Consider the following 20,095-nt stretch of genomic DNA (forward strand, 5'->3'; position numbering starts at 1 on the left):
GATGAGTTGGTAGTGTTGCTCACCATAGATTTTCTGAATTCCTTGGAGGTCATCCTGGGGCAGTTTGAAGTTGTGTGTTTCCATGTACTGGTAGAAAGGAGCCATGATAGCACTGGGATCATTGGAATGTTCCAGACCCAGCGCATGTCCCAGCTCGTGGACCGCAACCAGAAAGAGATCATTCCCTGTGGAAGGAATGCACAGCCAGATTAGTACAAAGCCACAGCCTGACACAATCCCACTTACACATAAAGCAAGAAGCAAATGCTTTGCTATCCTATTGCACAGGTCACAGTGCCAGGGTCAGCTCCCGGAGATGGTTTTAGTCCTGAAAGTCTGTGTAGCTTTTACAGTCATTGTCACAGAATGGGCAGGAAGCTCCTAGCCCATGACCACCCATGACCATGAGCACCCTCAGACCAGGTATAACAGGCAGTTGCCTGGAGTGAAAGGATACCAACTGTAGACTCTTTTGTAAAGAGTTTACAGAAAATGGCCAACAAAATAGGCTGCTCTGATACCATTGCCTCTTCATATGAGTGCTGCCAGGAGAGATGAGAGCACTGCCAGTCTGCTCATCAACAAGGGTACACGGTGAGAAGGGAGCTTTGTCCCCCTTCTGGGTCCTCCAGTGCCGTGCTCTGATCTGACCTGGACCACTAAATCCTACAGGAGATCTGTAAGGCATCTGGCAAAGCAGGAGGAAGGACAGAGAAGAGCGGGGCTAACACCCACCATAGCACATGTAGTACCTGGGACAACCCCATCTCCTCTAACACAGGCTCCTCAACATACTTTTACTTTGCTGGACTCCTGGCACTGCCATGTCTGTGGGAGGAGGTGAGTACAGGTAGCACCATCCTGCAGGAGGCAGAGCCACACAGGTAAAGGTTGGGTTCGATCCCAATGACAGGAGGGAGAAGGAGGAAGGAGGAAAGAAGGGACATGCTCCTGACAGGAAGAGAAAGGGCTGAGGAGCCCTGTCTGGTCCAGAAGCTGGTAGGAGTGTGAAGTAGGGGTACCTTCAGCTCTATGTTACAGGCATACACTCCTCTTCAGTCCCATGGATTTAGGACCCTCATCTTGATCTAGTGTGGTCCCTGGATGTCCTACTCCGTGAGGGCACCTTGACATGGGAGGTGATATGACAATGCTGTGTGAGGGATGAAGACACAGCCAACAAGGACAGATGTAAGTCTCTCCATGCCATTAAAATGCCTGAGCCCTCAATTCTGCCTGAATCAGGCTGCTTTGCTGTTTTTGGCACGGCACAAACGAAGAGCACTTCCAATCAGACACAGGAGAAAGCAGTTGGCAGTGGCAGCTCAGTGGCTGCTTTGCAGCTTCTCCAAACAGTGCATCTCTGTTCTCCACATCTCCAAACCGCACCTGTCTTAGAGGTAACAAAATTCTGTACACCACGGCCAAGCTCTCCTTGGGACAGGGGTTGCAACAGTGATTCATGGAGAACTACCTCCACTTTTTAAATACTTATTACTTCACTGTTACCCGTAAAAACGTGACAACATAGGTTCAAGTCTTCACAGCAGGGTGCTTTGCCAGCATCTCAAGATACCTGAAGTCAAGTAACAAACAGTGCTCAAATGGTCATACACACCACACCAAAACGGTTAAATTGTCTAAACATTTGAGCTGGAGGGTGTAAGCAACTGAATAGGCAAGACACGGTAAAATATACAAGTGCATTTCAAATAAACGTTCAAATACAATTGTCCAAAAACATATGTGGGCTAAAATTTAGCCATATATGTATTTAAAATTTAGCCATATATGTATTTAAAATTCCAGAATTTCTGTATTTGCAAAATCCAAATAGGGACTTGATAATTTTTTCTCAACTCTTGCTGAAAAATCTGGTGTATGCAGAACATGTCAATAAAATGTCCAGCAGCATAGTATAAAATGCATTAAGTAGTTTTATGGTAAAGTTTGGAGGACTGATCACTCTTCATGGATTTTCAAAAACACTCAAGCTTAGAAGAAGCATCCAGTTTTCAAGAGGGATTCAAAGACTCAAAATCATGTTGGAAATCAAGTAGACTTACTCTCCTATATCACTTAAATGTTCATAAAAGCATAATTTTCATTGCTACCACAAATACTCACACATCAAAGTCTGTGAGAAGAGTCTCATGAAAGTCAGCTCTGTACTGAGCGACTTCTCCCACTGACTCACAGGCTCTGCCTGTGCTAAGTGCTTGGAGACTTTTTCCGTCACCAGTTTGGTGGCATTTTCCTCCTTGCTGAAGTATCCAGAGAGTCTTTGTACTGATAGCATGTCTAGAACTTGTCTCTATGTAAGTCTACACATAAATCTATGTAAGTTATTTGCCCCTATGTGCTAAACCTTTATCAGAAGCATAAGATCAGACACTATCTTAATTTACATTAGTTTTAAATAGCCTTCAATCACTTGTTTCTGCCCAAAACAAATGCCAGCCCACTCTACAGCTGGAAAACAGAATCACACAGACTCACAGAATGGCTGAAGTTGGAAGGCACTCTGGAGATTGTCTAGTCCAACTCCCCAGCTCAAGACAGGTCAAGTAAAGCAGGTTGTCCAGGACTGTGTCTAGTCAGGTTTTGAATTTCAAGTTTCTTGCATTGGGAAGCCCTGTACGTAGCACTCCAGATGTGCTGAGTAGAAAGGAAGGACAGATCATCTCCCTTGACTAGCTGGCAATGGTCTTCCTAATGCAGGCCTGGACGCTGTTGGCTGCCTGTGCTGCAAGGGCGCACTGCTGACTCATGTTCAACTTGGTGTCAACCAGGACACCCAGGTCCTTCTCTGCAAAGCTGCTTTCCAGTCTGTCGGCCACCAACAAAGCCCAGGTACAGGGCTTTGCATTTCTCTTTGCTCAACTTCATTAAGTTCCTGTCAGCCCATTTCTCCACCCTCTTGAGGTCTCTCTGAATAACAGCATCACTATTTAGTATATCAACCACTCCTCCAAATTTCGTATCATTGAACTTGCTGAGGATGCACTCTGCTGCATCACTGAGGTCGTTCGTGAAGCTTTAAACAGTATTGACCTCAGTATCATCCCCTCTGACACATATCCTGAACTCTACCACCTCATGGTTACTGCAGCCAAGGATGCTACTGATCTTTACACTACCCCCCAGTTCTTCCTTTTAAAGTATCAGGTCCAGCAGATCACCTGTCTTTGTTGGTTCCTTGATCACTAGTGAGACAGCTAGGATGAGGTCCGAGACGATCAGCAAGCCCAGAAAGATGAAGGCTCATACCTGAGGAAGTATGTCAACAACCACGGTGGTCAGGCCGACCAGCTCTTCTACTATTGAACAGAAACACCCCTTCTCCTAGTTATCCTGATGCAATACCTATCCCTAGAAATACAGACAGCTGCTGCTGTCCAGTTTTAAAACACCATTTTGACTGACAGCAGTGTGCAAGGATGCCACAGAGCATGGAAAATTTTGGCTGGGGACCTCTGCTTCCTTGCATCTAGAGATAAGGGACTCGCTAAGAAATGAACCTTCCCAGTTCTAGCATAGCCACAGATGACAGGCCAACACTGGAGTGGAAAAGCTATCCTCCTAAGGGAGGATACATCGCTAGAAGGCCACTTAAACTGGAGTTTGAAGTGATTTGCTGGGAGGTGATGGCTGGAGCAGATGAAGGGGAGGTAAAGAGAATTTCTAGGAAATGAAGCGACTTCCACAGAAAGTAGGACAAGAAGCTCCTCTTTGTCCTCAACAAATACTCTGATTCTCACCTCAAAGCCTTTGCTGAAAGGCAGTAGAATGGCACTAGCTGAAATAGCTCCCCCTCCTGCTCCCTGCTCTGGCCAAAGATTTCTCACCACTGTTTCATCCCCTCACCTTATTGTTCTAGCCTCCTCCCAGACACATCCATAGTTCTCTTCCTTCCAGCATGCCCATGTCAGCTGCCTTCTCCACCCTGCTCTATTCTATGAGGGTCCTGAGTTTGAAAGCAGCTAAGTCATTCTCAGAGAGCAAGTGGACAGCATGCATTTCCTGGGAAGAGGAGACAAGAGGAGAAAAAAGTCTAAGACCATTTTGTAAGCACAGAGTGCTCAAAAACCCAGCTCTGGATTCATCATTCTATTTCTCTTTAGGGGTCAGTTTACATCAATAATATTGTTAAGCAAGAAGATCCTTTTTTTTTTTTTTTTTAAATGGGAGTTTCATAGCATGAAAGAACAGTTAGTTTTCTTTTCAAAGGGTGGGCTAGGATTTGCTCTGAAAAGAAAACATCAAGGTATGAAACTACTGCCTGACAGTGTACTTATCTCCTCCCACTGCCCTTAGCTTGGAGCTGTTATGGCTCTTTGTGTACTGTCACCCACTGCTGTTTGGCTGTCATTTGGAAACTGTCCACTCAGCTGATCTGCAGGAGTCTCGAAAGAAGCCTGTACCTCTCAAATTGTTTCTGTTGGTTCTTGAACATGCAGCAAGATCTCTAACCTTCATGTTCTCCACAGTTCGTGTCTGAACAGCACTCTTAATACCCATCCTCTTGGAGCAAGATTCAGAAGGGAGAACTAATAGCCTAGCTTGATACTTTGCTACTCATATAGAAACAAAGTCAGGCAATCAGATAAACCTCCTTTAATTTCCTCTTCAACCCCTCTCCCAAAACCAATACCAAGTAACAAGTAAAACTTGTATTCAGTGTATACCAGCCATCTGGGTAAGACAGTAGGATGAAGAAGGGACTGACTACCCTTGCTTTGTATTTGCAGGGAAAGGTCCCAAGAGAAATCCAACAATTTTTGCTCATTTGCACCATCTGTACAAAATAAAGAGATCTGGTCAGAGACCTGCCTGAGCTTTCTCCTCCCCGTTTCTCAGGAGGCATCCAAAAATCCACCAATAAACACTAGAGAAAGGATAACCCTGTAAAAACCGGGGGTAGTTTTGCAAGTGGTTCATTGAGTGAAATAGTTTGATCTGCTATTCTAAAACATAAAAACCCCACAGTTAATTTAGCTTTAAAGTTGCTGATGTATTTTCCTTACCAAAACAATGTTATCACCAGAGAAAGTTATAATTGAGGGCACACCTATAACAACATAAAAGCATCGCCCACTATCATGTCAAACCAGATGAATACACTGCTCATCTTACATTCAGTTTAATAGCTCTATACTCCCCACGCACAACACCAGACAGAATACACACAACTTGAAACATACTTTTTTAGTTGAATTTTCTTAACTAAAAGTAATCTAAATTTGTGTTCAGAATAAACCTCCTGTTAGCTGCTATACTCCTAATTGAGCTAACTTAAGATAAATTGCAACATAATCACACATCAAAACCAGGTCTTTGGTTAAGCACTCAAACTGTTTAAAATATACTACCTTTCCCTGCAGAGATAAGAAACACAAGGTTTTATTGCAACAACACAGAGAACACTGTAGTCACAGATAAACTGATTTATGTATGATCTTCCTTCTAGTCATATCATCACTCATACTTTGATTTTCAACTTCAGCTGGAAAAATGGCTGTTAAATCAGGTAACAGACATCTTGAGAAAGGTTCTTCTTTGCGAAATTGCTAGCACATGCCTTCTGGTACAGTGTCACTTTAATTATGAAAATCCGTATCAAACCTTTTTCTTTATTTGGCTAAGTTAACTCATTGCATAATAGGGTATCCAATTGCTGTAGGTCAACAAAAACACTCATTTAAATGCCCATCAGTTTACAGTAAGAGGTCACAGGGATACTATTATGGCAATGTTGTGATATTACTATCAGTATTCATCCCTGATCATGACAGCTGTATATATAGCTGTAATGAGTGTAGGTAGACTCTGACAAGTGGCTAGCCCAGTGGAGTGTAAATCCAGGACAGAGCTTCTAAGACAACAGAAGTACAAATAATATTGCATATCTGATTAATAACAGAAAAGCAACTGTGAATCTCTGATCTTTGTCATATTAGTTTTATACTTTATGAACTGTACCATGCTAATACATCTACATATTGCAGTTTACTCGGACATCATTAAAAAGACATATGAAGGTTACGTTTTGAAATTTTATTAAAGTAAGAATGATACCGAAGAAGTCAGATAATTTGTTGTGACAATAGCATGCCTAGGCTAATTACAGAAAAGACTGTGAACTAAACATACTTTAAATACACTAAAATTATCCATTCCGCTCCAATAGCCATGTAGAGACAATTGTTTTCCAAGCACAACTTAAAGAAGCTTTAGGGCTACTCTAAGCTATGCCTTGGTTCTTGCATCTTCAGACCTGGTAGGTCTGAACCATCAAACAGAAGAACATGTGATTTGTCTGTACTCCTCCATTCACCTCCACAACATGCTCTGCTCAAGAAAAGCTTTGCAATCTTCTGAAAACCCCAAAGAAGTGGCGATACTGCTCTTCCATTTATTTGCACCAAATGAGATGTGGAAGGCAGCTTTTCTATCTAGAAAGGAAGAAAATACATGTTAAAAAGAAATATAGGTTTCATTTTCTTCATAAACTATTACTGTTGTAAATGTAGCAATGAATATGATGCATGTTAAGGACTTCATGAAAACTCTCAAGAGTGTCTTTAAACAGCTTCACTGGAGAAAGAATGAGTGATATGCAGTCTTAACAGAAATCGTACTACAGCCATATTAACAAACTGATCGCCATGAGATCAAGTGACTGCAGAAGGACAAAGAACCACATTATGTTACCAATCATCATGAAAGATAGGTAGTTTGCCTTATTGTCCCTGAAAGGCAGCGTGCAAACTACGTCTGTCACTTGTGTTACAAACCTGATTAATGTTGCAAGCTGTGCTTTACCTGACATAGCACAGATGGCACTATGAGGACAATCTCCTGTAGAAATTCAGAGGAAAAATAAAATATTTTTCTGGAATTGAGAGACCAAAACTGAGCGAGTGATGTGGAGGCAACAGTGGGCAACCAGAGAGAGGGGGAAGTTGTGACTGCTTCAGCTGGCTCAGCAGCCTGACATTCAGGCTGCTCTTTTATTAGTGTTCTGGTGAAAAAATTTCCCATGTCTTTCTCAAGTGTAGGTTGCAATTCAATAAGCAATTCAATACAAAAGAATTACCAATCCCAAAATGAAAACTCATATTTGCCTATATTAGCATATCATTCCCTAATTTGGTAGAACAGATGGTAAAGAAAAGAAAAATACTCATAAAACCATAGAAAATGTAGATATGACTTTCATTCCATCAGTCTTGAAAAGAAGCTATGCTGGTGTTTTTTGTTTGTTTTTGTTTTTTTTTTTTTAAAGTATTTAAATACAGCATGCTCTACAGACAGAATTTAGTACTTGACCCAGCTGTGGAACAACCGGAACATAACTACAAACAAACAAACGAACAAAAAACCCAAGGATTTTAAAACAGTTAGAAAGCTGGCCCAGTATATTCAAAACAGCTAAACATGTCCTGGTATAGGCAGTGTGGATACAAACCAGTTTGCACTATTTGGGATTCTTTTTTACCAGTCAGTTTGAAATTATATTCAACTCCTGGTTCTGACTACAGAGAAAGTGCTGTTCTGGAAGCTATGAGAGTAGCTCTTTGCCACAAAGAGGGTGTTTTCTACCTAGGACAGGAGACTTACTGTCTTTGTCCTCTCCTGACACAGAAGGTTTCTGATGGGGCTGTAAAGACTGAGGAGGACTGAGAAGTAAGAAAACTGGGATGTAAGAGACATTCTCCCCCTCAAAGTGGTAGTCTTGGTGGATTTGAGTAGAGAAGGCAATACTAGATAAAATGTCTTCAAATCTTCCTTCAGAAAGAGGAGGGGGAAAAAAAAAAAAAACAACTAGTTTAAAAAACTCCCAAGTTTGCTGCTTGGTTGTGATGTCAAAATCTGGAGTATTGGGTGTTGTTTCACTGCTGATGCTGCAATCCACCTCTGATTGCAATGACCAGCAAACTCTTTCCAAGAATTCATCTATTTTTCATTTTTTCTCTTCCTGTTATTTTACTCCTCTCCCCTTCAGCAAGTGGAATGCAGCAAGTTTATTAGAGATATTGCTGCATTTTGGCTCACTTCACATCATCTGTTTCTGCTTTACAAAAGAAGATGGCAAAAAGAGACTTTTTGGCTCACCTTGATACTCATGACCTGCCTTTTTTACAGTTGTTTTTTCCTTCCTTTTTAAATTAATTACACATAATTGTGATCCTTACTGGCTCCTTCCTACGAATCTCAGAGTATGTCATTCTCTGTGGAAAGAAGTAAAATATTTAACTTTGATTATACAGAAATCAATAAGATTCCAAGTACCTACATAACTGTATTCATACTCTGTATTAAACAATTACTGACAAAAAAAATGGATGATAATTTTCTTTATAGAACACTGTGAACTTCACGTGTATTTACAAGTACATTGTTTTGAAAGTAGAATTTGCAAGTGATTCTTATTAATGAATTTCAGCTGTAATCAATAACTAGCACTGTCAATACTACAAAGCTTTAAAATCCAGACTGCACTAGCACAGCACTACTGTAAGGTCACTTCTATGTTTATATAATGACAGCATATACAACAAAAGAAAGCACTACTTACAGAGATGCTGTCCAGTAGTGAAGAAGAAGAACCTGAAGACAGAAGTCATCCATGTGTGCTGGTGGACTTTCTCTCTTCATTTTACTTTGTAAAAAAAAATTAATTTGCAAGTTCTCTATTTATGGCTTTCTATGTTTGGATTGACATGACAGGAACGCAGTCTCAAACTGTTGCTAATTTAAGCTGCCTGATATGATTTCTTTTTACTGTGGCTGGCTGTCTTGAGACCATGTGTCTATATACTTGCTCAAATTTTGTTCAACATTAGCATATGATTTTAGAGAACTGGTTTACAGGAACAAGTCTCTCTAAGCAGTTACAGGATGAAACCAATGTTAAGTAGGTATGTTCTAGAGACTAAACACTGAACTGGTTTTCAGTGAACAGAAGTACTGACCAACAGCATGATCTGGTGGAGTAAAGTATCATAAAAAGGCCTGATAGAATAAACTGAAATTTTAATACAATTTATGCCCCACTTGACTTCCAACATCTATATGAAAGTCTTTCAGATAGCAGGTCTCCTGTGTTAAAGGACACATGATTAACTTCAAAGCAGCTCTGATTTTCACTCTGAAAAATACTGATGCTCATTTTCAACAACAGTGTCAGAAGCCTGAAAAATAATGATGGATTCAAAATGCCATTTGTTAGAACAAAACTCTTTAGATGTGGAGATGTTCTGTACCTAAGAAATCAGAGAAAGAAAATTAAAAAAGTATTTAACAGCCAGATAGCACAAAGATTACATGTGTACTGTGTTGTGAGCACACGCACCCTCTGTCAAGTTGCTCATTATATTGATACTTTGTAGATCGCTTTTACTGGCCTCAGCATTTCCACAGAAAATGAACATGAAAAAAGTGGTAAAATAAGAAAGAAATTAGACAGAAAGCAAGGCAAAACACAGAGGAAACAGGAATTAATAAAAGGAGAAAAGACTACCAAGTTCTGGCAATATGCTGGGTGTTAAGGGAAGCTGCATTTTCTTTTTCAGCAAGCATGCACTGTAACTGCACAAGTGAGGCAAGTGGGTTGCAAGTAGATAGTAGCCAGTCAACCTAGAAAAGTGGATACCAGTACAAATATAGAAGAAAAAAAAAAAAAAAAAAGCAACAACTAGATACTCTTCATTCCTCTTAGTCCCCTCCCTCTACCTAAGATAACACGACTGTAATCAAACAAATCAAATAGGATAAAGAGTGTTTAGTTGGCAATGTTTCCAAAGTGATTGGAAATACTTGGAAATCTTTGATAATAAAGAACTACCCAGCCAGGTTAAAAAAAAAGCCAAACCTACTTACACATACTGCTTAATGCTAGGGGATATGTTATATAACGTATACTAACATCCATCCAATGTTTATATGATTAATCTAGTGAATGCTTACAGGAACCTTGTACATTCTAGCATTAAAAAAAAAAGTAACAATAAGAGGTGGTACTCCAAAAGCATCAAACATCTCACAGAAAATATTGCCAGCTACCTTTTTATGCACCTAAGAGCATCACCCATCCTCCCTCATGAGGAATCTCAATATTAAAAGATTCCTGTTTTTAGAAGGGAATTTGGTTATAGAAAAGAGAATTTTATGAGCTGAATACCTTGTTACAGCTCAGAGTTGCTGTGAGAAGTAACTGCAATTTGCTCTTAAGTCCTAGGAACTAAAATTCTGTCTGTTAAGCAATGCTAAAGAATTATGGAAAAACTTACATTGAAAGGCATGTCTGGAGGTCATCAAGTTTAACTTTCTGCTTCAAGCAGGGCTAATCTCAAAACTACATCAGGTTGCTCAGGGCATCATCCAGCCAAGTTTTGAAAGTCTCAAAGGATGGAGTCTCCACAACCTCTCCAGGTGCAGCCTCAGAGTTGTACCACTCTGTTAGTGAAGAATTTTTTTCCTCATGCCCAGATGGGGTGTTCCTTGTTGCAGCTTGTGCCCATTGCCTTTTGTTCCTTTCTCTGTTCACCTCCAAGAAGAGTGTAGCTCTGTCCTCTCTATAATATCTCCTCAGAAGACTGCTGTTAGATGCTTCCTCCCCACTCCATCCTCCTCCTCCTCACTAGGCCTAACAAGCCCAGTTCCCCTGGTTTCTTTTTGCTCCAGTCCCTTATCACCTCAGTGCTCCTGCACTGGAATCTTCCCAGTTTGCTGACACCTTTTGTGTACTGGGGCCCCAAACACCACACTCCATTCTTGTTAAACTCAAAACATCACTGGTTTCAACCATGCACTACCAACAAAAGTGAAGCTGCCTTTGCAAAAAGATCCAGCTAAGGAACAAGAAAAGCTTTCTGGATGAAAATAGTGACAAAGAGCAGGAAGAAAAAAATGCAAAGAGAACAGCAGGCAGAGACCAACAGACAGGTTTGAAGAAATGAAACTCTGCCCAGAATGCAGACATGCAATAGTTCTGCTGTAGTTTTATGATCCAAGACATGCATCTTGCAGCTGAAAGGCCAGAAGCCCGTTTACCTGCCCCAGACACCCATTTCTACTTACTTTTTCATTTGGGCCCAAAAGCTGGGACAGCTCTAAGGTAAACCAGATCAGGAGAAAGGAATAGAAAGATAAACAACATTTGGCTACATGCGTTCCCTTATCTGGTTCACACTGTAGCCACTTCAACATTCCCCTGGTTCAAAGGGGAAGAAAAGAGAAAGAGGTGCTGGGAAAAACATGACAGTGATGGGAGGAAGCATGTGCATAATCCCTTGTGTAGGAGTTAAACTGAGTGGAAACCTAAAGCATCTAACTGGAAATCTAGAGCACTAATCTGCAAACTAAGTTCCAGAAGCTGAGAATGAAAATCATGGTACTTGAATTCTGTTTCTCATTCAAGGTCAAATTATTTAGGGCTTTGAAAGACACTCATCCCTTCAAGATCCAGGAATCTGAACAGGGAAAGCCATACACCTATTCCTTGAGACAGCCTGTAGAAGAACAACCTTTTCTAGCTAGATACATACATTATGACAACATTGCTCAGTAACTGCATTTTTAGAGAAAAAACCTTCCATGTTTTATCTCTAATGGCTTCTAGAGTATTGAAGACAAGTGAGCAGATTCAAGTACTCAGATGTGACAGTAAGGGCAACAAGTATCAGAAGCATGGGACATCCTCTGTAAGACACCCACGATGGACTAAATAGATAAATGCAAGCGTCAGTGATCTAAATGGGACAGACTCAAGCAGAGGCACTGCTGTGGCAGAAAATCTGTAGGTGCCTGGGCAATTTTAAGAATTATGTACTCATAGCAGAAAGAAAAAGAGTACCAGGACATTCAGGTTCAAGTTCAAACTAATTTGGCCCACCTGATATCTTAACAAGAACAACCCAAGGTGTGACAGAAGAGTGGCTCTCTCAAAGCTTGGCTAAATGCCTATGTTTGTGTAACTGAATTCTACTATAAATGTAGAGGTGAGAGAGAGGATCCCATTTTTAGGAACAGGGATACAAATGTCATAAGAATCAAGAAGGTTTGTGATATTAATACTGCCAGGATAGAAAACAGTAAATCTCCAGGGAAGACACCACTTTGAACATGCTGACTGGCAGATTAAATGTCAGCTCAAAGCTATGCATGCCCCCCACCAACGGGTACAACAGGTTGTCATGCTCACTGGCTATCAGTAAGACTCTCCTCCAAAATTAACCACTCTAATCAAAACTTTCTCCTTGAGGACCTTGCTAAACATTCACATTAGTCAACTTAGTATTCGGCTGTTCTGAAAAACCAGCTCAGGTTCCTGAACATATGCAATGTCCAGATGGTGGCTTCAGGAGTGCTTGCTCTATTGTCCAGGTAGATGCCCACTGAAACAATGCTAGTCCTTGTGGTGGAATCACAGAGAAAAATCTGTCCAGTTCCTCTCCTCTGTGGCTAACAGAAGCCTTTCCAGAAGGTGGTTCAGGCCCTTTTCCTCCAGAACTCCTGCAGAAGGTCTTGCACTGATTTGGCACCGAAAGCAACCCATGAGGTCTCATCTCCTGTACCAGTTCTGGTAGTGTCTTGTAAACACTGGCACTCTTCTTGGTTGGCTTTCTTCAGAAGCTTTCCAAAGAAGCCACTGGAGTAACCCACCAGATCTATGGGGACATGTCTATTGTAATGATTACAATATTTGTTTACTTCCTGTTAGCAAAGCTCAGCATTTCTTGCCAATATCTAAAGAGCAGTCACAGTGGTAATCCTACATTTACAAAGAGAACTTGATACAAGTGTGAAGCTGTACAGTGTGGGAGAGTACCTGGAAGAGAGGATACTGAAAGATGGATCCTGTGAACTGCAAAATGATAAAACTTGACGTGAAGTTGAGTTACACTACAGTCACTACAGGAATAACTTGTCAGCTGGGGTTGTTTCCTGAAGAAGCTGAAGTGGCTGACCTTGGGCACACTCCCACTTAAAATGCCACACAATGAGCAAATGATAAGCAGGGTCTTAGAGCTTAACTCTGGGCATACGGAAAGAAAAAAATTCTGGTGGTCCCTGGCAGGCATGGATACCTCAGTACTTACCTTGCTTTAGCATTAAAAAGGTTCTCTAAGTGTCTTCCCTAAACCAATCCTGCTCCACTTTAAGCCTTCAGCTACTCCTTCAGTGCATTTCCTGACCAGCATGGTGTCTGGTACACACAAACTTTGGAATGAAATCTGGATTGCACAGGAAGACTGACAGCAGGTATCACCGTTGTAGATGGGCTAGCCCCAGCAGTGGCAGTTCTAGTTACCCACCCTGCAGCAACAGCAGTGCTTGCTACAGCCATGGGTAGTTACTGTGGAGGTGGACGCCATTAGTACCAGCACTAGTAAGACACAGGCACTGCTGTTTGCAGTGATGGTGACAGTTGTCACTACCAACAGAGGAATATCACAAATAGCTATATCTATATAGCTACAAAGCTAATATCTGCAGTGGGTTAGCAGGCACCACATATTTAGTGGTATGGTGTTAACAACATATGTAACAGCAATGGTAGTTTGGTGGTTTTTAAGACCATGAAGAAGATTTGCCTGGGATTACTGTTGAAAATATCTGCAATGTTAAACTGGAGATTAATATTTACTTCCTGTAATTAATCTGGATTAAACAAATGTTTGAGTTGTCAGAGGGGTATAAGACCAGTCATGTATAATGTGGATTTTTAAACTGACAGAACTTACTTTCAGCCACTGAGGATTCCTTTTCAACCTGTTGTTGGAGACACATATATACGTAATTATTTTCATATAAAGGCTAGGAAATACTTGATTTGGCCAGTTAATAATGGATTTCATGCAGCACCTCTATGCTTGAGCCAAGTTAGGTAAGATACTGAGGCAGCCAAGGGAGAGAGATTCCAGCATGGCCAAGTCTGCTTACCCTCTTTCAGGTACAGGCTTTGCTGCCTACAGTGAGCAACGTTATGTCAGCAGCTGTGAGTCTTGAGATGGGCAGTTTAAAGCTTGCTTGGCTGTTTCTACAGCACATTTCAAGTCAAAAAAAGCCCAAGACTTGGAGAAAGTAGAGCAAAGTCACCTTTGGTGTCCCTTCTAGTAGTGCAAGCAATTGGGATACTGAGACTGCCTGCATTGACATGTAACTCAGTGACCAAATGCTGCATCTAAGCAGCCAAGGGAGGCCACTTGGCCTGTGAGCAGCTACACACAATGTACTGCTAAAAGACAATGACTCATAAAGCAGCTTCAATTGCCTTCAAATGTCCATACATCAAAGTCTAATAAGCCAGAGCCCTTGCTGCTACAAGTCTGGGATGAGCTAAAGGCTGAGCTGCTTTCATTTCTATTGAGGAGCACCTTCCAGGAAAAACATGAGTAAGTCCCCGCAACTGTGACCACACCAGTTGCTCCTCATTGTGTGGTTGTATAGATAATTCATCTCTAAATGTAAAACCACACTCATCCTCTTTTTCAGTTGCATCCTGTTTGCCATATCACCTCTCTGATTTGCCTTGATCCTTCCAAATTCCAATATTCTGCTTCATGCTTTTAGCTGCTCCCATTGACATTCTCATCTGAAAACTTAACAAATTAATTCTGTATCCCATTATCCCAGTTAATAAGGACTGCTCCAGGAGTTCAACTTCCTACCTGATTTTGCACATCCTTATCACAATATTATCGAAATTCATCTCCCACAGCTTGCTTATGGGAATGTCAGAGAAGGCAGTTCAATTAAGATGATAGATCAGCAATGATTAATTGAAAATACAGTATTACTCAGCTAAAGGTATGCATGAGCAGAACTGTAACTAATATCCAGGGGGAAGGAAACTTTGCATTCACTTTGAAAGCCTATGCAGCATCACTCTTCACAGCAGAAAATAACAGAAGCGTTGGTGCACGTGCCCCAGTTACCACGGTCTCAGAAACATAACCAACAGCATCACAGCTATTATCATTATACCAATAATTTTAAGCTACATGGTAATGGTCATGCTGCTCACAAGGGGCAAAATCAGTATAATAATGATCATGCAAAATGATATCGAGTATATAAATCTCAACTAACTATCCGCTAGCTGGTGTGATAAAATTACTAATGAACCGTAGTGGATTACCACAAGGTATCTTTACAAAATAGAAGCTCTCATTAACAGGATATATCATGTTCTCTATGTACAAAACAGAGATGGCTGTTTTCATAGAAAGTTCTGTTCAAATCATTCTTCATTTTTTCTGACTGGATGAGACTTCATGTGAAATGTCTCACTTTTATCCATATAATTTGTACTGCCAGTGAACAGTGCATCCAAACATGGACTTACTGAAACTCTTCAGGTGCCACAACACAGTAAGACAAATGTAGACCAACAAAAGCAAAGCTTCAGATCGTTTGTAACAAAAGTATATGGACTAAATAGATCAGTCAAATATTCTGAGACCTTACAGTGCCAGTTTCAGCATCCTGCTCTATTGACCAAAGATTTACCATTACAATTGCTGCAAGGCAAAGTGAGCTTTGAGATGGATTGTTCAAATTTTCCCTTCAACTAACACACATTCTTGTCAGCAATGGAATGTTTTACATAGTGATATTTTGCATATTGATATAAAGATACTATTGTTACTTCATGGTTATTTTAAAACTTCTATTATCATTGAATGGATACTGAATGGCCAAAACAGTTCCTTTTTTTGCATCTGAATGAATGAGAGCTTTGCTACTGATCTATTGGTTGGGTATTTTTATTCTTTCACTGAGAGACTTCTTCAGTTCCAGACTGAACAACCCCATTGCCCCAAAATATATATCAGTAAACTGATCACAGTGCAGGAAACCTCTGACCAAGAAGAAACTCTTTAAGACCTGCTAACAGCATTTCAAGTAAAACATATTAGAGGTGAGAATCTGGACCTAGTGAGAGGTCCAATGACAAGAAATAGTGAAACAGAAGGAAAAACCCTCCTAAAAAGGCCTGGATCTTCCAGTGAGGAGACAGGACATTTTCACATTTGCATACCAAGGCTAAGAACACAGGCAAAACCAAATTGCTCACATTTAACACTCACATCTATAATGTTCTGACTACAGGCTTACCCCTGTCCTCCTCAACACATGAAATTCCTTTTCTATCATCAGTGCTTCCCCCAGGTGGAAGGGACAGATATGACCCCACCATTCTCAACATCCTCACTGGTGACTTTAAGAGAGTTTTCAAATAACCGTGCCACATAGACTGGGTGGCATGGTTATTTGAAAATAAAACACACAAATGACATTTATCCTCCAGAATGGTAATCTCAACTCCTCTATTAATTTTCACGTGCACACTAGCCCCTCAAATACCAATTACATGCACTTTGAGGACACTACTCATGACAGTGACTTAACACACCAGAGAAATACATCATGTTTTTGAAAGAGCCACATGGATACTGCATAAGAAACAGCTTTTATAAAAACAGAGACCCTCTACTCATTGTATACATTGCTCTCAAACACCATCCTAAAAACTACACATAAAAAAAACTCAAAAAAAGTGATAATCTATGTTAGAACATCATACCCAGCAGAAATTTTTCCTCAGAGCCATCCCTGCCAGTCTTTATGCTGTCTCCCAACATTGCTAAACTTATCATCAGAAGGAAGCTTTTTTTGTGGAAAAAGAAAAAAGAAAAGAACAAGTACAACTTGTCAAAACCTTTCTTTCCACCTTCCCCTAAGGACCTTCTATCCTAGACACCAACACTCCCAGGTCTCATACATGGGCTTAGCTGGGAAGCAGCACGTAAGCCACCCTCACAGCCCATAGTTGAGATCAAATAGCTACTACTAAGACCAGACTGAACTCACACAGACCAGTGAAAAAGCACAAACACATCTAACTGCTGCGAAAGCAGCTCCTACTCAAGGTAATCACTCAGTCTCTGATTGTCAATCCTGATCCTCAAGGGAAACCTATAAACTGCCCTCCAGCCACAAACCTAGGAATAAAAATTCCTAACATTTCGAGATAGCAAGACTGTGCTTCTCTGCCACACCATAACCTCCCATACTCTCCACCCTCCACATCCCACAGGCTATAACCTCTTTCTTTCTCTGCCTACATCTAATCTAGTCATTTAAACACGCAAGGAAACATTACTCCTCTTTCCCTGAGAAGACAGGTATATCATTTCTACTTTCCTACAAATTAGCATTCCCACATTGCACTTGCCAGCTCCATTTCCTTCCAAAGATGTTCCCAAGAGATACAGACTCAAAACTCTGAGGATTTTCTCAATTTGCATTCCATTCTGAAAGGAAGCTGTCACTTTTAGGTCAGGCCTGAAGCTGGCTTGCATGCCTGAAAGCTTTTCTCCTTTTCAAACAATACTGTTTGGTCTAATGAAAGACATCACCTCTGCATATGTTCTTAGTCATGGCCACAACAGTACCACTATGTTTTTTATACAGTTTAAAAATCAAGCTACATTTACATTCCAAGTAAACTTCTAATCCTGCTAAAATGTTTCAAAACATGATTTTGAATCCCTAAAGGTTTAGACACACTGTCCTTCTCAAATCACTAAGACTGTGGAAATTGGAGTGATATTTTATGAGGCCACTATAAAATTCTGGTTTTCCAACTTAAACTTTTTACAAGTCATCACTATATCCTCAACCAAAGGTTTGAAAATAGATCAGAAAGGGCTCATTACCATTAGAGAGTAAGATAAAGCTAGAAAGATGCAAAAATTCTTTGCTTAATATCACAAAAACAGTTGTCCTAATCATCAGCCTTCCTTAACAAATCAGCCAGTCCCAACCTCTGATGGGAAGAATTATGACCATATTCAGACTGGGAAAACAAATATGGATCAAAACAGCTTGACATTCAAATGTCTTCACACTCTTAACTTTCTATTATCATTACAACTAACTCTAATTGCCCTTGTTAAGTATTCCATGAGATACAGAGTTTACATTTCAACACACTCTTGTTCACCTTTTCCCTTCCAAACCTATGGTTTCTGTAGCAACCGTGGTCCAAATCTTGAGATGTAAAAAGCCAGCAGACACACACTTCTGTTCACTCCTCAACATAGACACACGTGCACAGAGGCATGCAGAGTCACAAACTTACTAATAAAATTATTTACCCATTTAAGATACATGCTTTAGAAAACATTTGAACTATCGTACAGGAGGTAAAAGCTCCACTAACCAAATACTTTCTAGTTGAAAGCCTGTCAATGTGTCTACATTCAACTTATCCTTGTTTTGAAAAACAACCTACGCTCTTACCATCATGATTAGAATTTCCCAGGGTCCATGGCTCATCTGAATCGAAGTGAGTATCGCCTCCTATTCCTGGTCCAGGAAAGTAAGCATGAGCTAGGAATCCACCTTCTCCATCAAAAGGAGAACTGTCTCCATGGAAACCAGAAGCAAAAAATATCATAATATCTGCCTCCTTTCTGTCATTTTTAATTTCATGGTAAGGGACCTCTTCAAAGGTAAGTGGTGTCACTCTCTGCCAAACATCAAATGCCTGACGAATGGCTCTCCTTGTATCAATCTCTCCAACCTTGGGGGTATAGTTGTGTACACTGTGTGAACGAGAAAGAAGCGTGTTTAAATTTGCAGAATACACTTGAGACTTCTTATTATAATTCCAATACATAGCCACGTCAACACAGTTTCCATTTCCAAAAGGTCTTTATTTTTTGCAGACACTACCTTGTGCACGCAAAGTTTTGCTGTTACAAATAAACTTATCAACAAAACCACAGCCCTGATCTGAAGTCTACATTTATTAATAAGAATCTTCCCAATACTTTGGTTGACCTTGCATTGCTTCCTAAAAACCTGACAACCTTTCAAATCCTGGGGTAGACAGCTAAGTAACTTAGTTTAAAAATGCAAATCACTTCAGATTTTGTCTGAAATTATCATGCTAAAATGGAATCCAGTGTACAAAAAACCTCAACTACTAAAATTCTTTTTGACAAACACACCTTTCAGTAAACTGTACAACCTTACTTATATGAGCAGCTTCATTCTCAGGACTACTTAAAATACTTCAGAGCTCAAAGGAGCGATGGACCTGCCAGTTTTGTACAACCCAGTCCACGACAGCTGATCATACAGAGTTTATGGTGGAGGGGGAGTTTAACTGCACATACATTTCCCATAATTGCAAACTTAAGCTTAGTGCTGTTCATGGTGTGGTTTTTGTGTGTGCATATAATAGACTCAAGACCTATTAAACTTGCCTTGGGGAATATGAAATATCTATGTCATGGAAAAAGCTTTCACTCTTTTTAACGAAACTGGCTCAATTTAATGCAATGATTGACAGATGAAAGGCACTGTAATACCTTCAGTGGTAAAACAAGATATCTGTCACTTGAATGGTACACTACAAATACCAAAATTGGAAAGTTAAACAAATACTAGCTTGACAGTGGCAGAAGCGAAGCCATCTGTCAACCTGCTTCCTGTGGTTATGCATACGCTTAATAAGTTTTATTTATATGATTATATACCAGTTTTCCCTAAGGTCCAGAAAAGGTTAAAAGCAGGATCTGACTCCCAGATCTTCACATACAGAAGGAGTCCCTTTACAATTTGAGTTAAAGGAATCATTATTGGTGGAAGCTTTGAACTAGTCCCCAGAACTAGTCCCTCTTCCCAGTCCCTGCAGTCCCTCACTATTACTTGAAGAATCCTCCTCCTCCTTTCTCAGAGCTCTTGGCAGAAGCAACAGAGTGCTCCAGCCCCTGATTCTCTTTCCCTTCACACTATCCTATCTCCTCCTACACATTCTGACATCTTCTCCATGCTGGTCACTCATATTCCTACCTCTTCTCCACAGACTTTCTTTCTGTCTTAGCCTTGCTCACTCCTCAATGTCTACATTCCTAATTTTTACTCCTCTGCAACCTCCTTTCCCCCTCCAAAAAAAAGAAAAAGCTAAACTTTCAACTAGAGAGGGGTTTAATTTTATTTTGAAGTGACATTCTTATTGCCAGAAACTTCCATTGGCATCATTTGGCAATTGCCTTTCAAAAGTTAAGGG

General features: G+C 40.5%; 1 protein-coding gene and 1 long non-coding RNA gene across 3 annotated transcripts in view; both read right to left on the reverse strand.

The window, feature by feature from the left end:
• The window catches only part of MMP24 (matrix metallopeptidase 24), a 45,749-nt gene that overhangs the window by 16,969 nt on the left and 8,685 nt on the right, over window positions 1-20,095 (reverse strand). For both annotated transcript variants that reach the window (XM_049817558.1, XM_049817559.1), the window contains 2 exons: window positions 18,319-18,623; window positions 24-185 (listed from right to left, as the gene is read on the reverse strand). In XM_049817558.1, coding sequence (XP_049673515.1) covers window positions 24-185; window positions 18,319-18,623 — 467 coding nt within the window. The remainder of the gene's footprint in view (window positions 1-23; window positions 186-18,318; window positions 18,624-20,095) is intronic.
• On the reverse strand, window positions 5,946-13,732 carry LOC126045926 (uncharacterized). Its single transcript, XR_007508167.1, has 3 exons — window positions 8,582-13,732; window positions 8,119-8,234; window positions 5,946-6,455 (listed from the first exon to the last, which is right to left on the reverse strand). It is a non-coding gene; the product is annotated as an uncharacterized LOC126045926 (long non-coding RNA).

This window comes from Accipiter gentilis, chromosome 14, assembly GCF_929443795.1.
Source record: "Accipiter gentilis chromosome 14, bAccGen1.1, whole genome shotgun sequence".
Taxonomy (NCBI): domain Eukaryota; kingdom Metazoa; phylum Chordata; class Aves; order Accipitriformes; family Accipitridae; genus Astur; species Astur gentilis.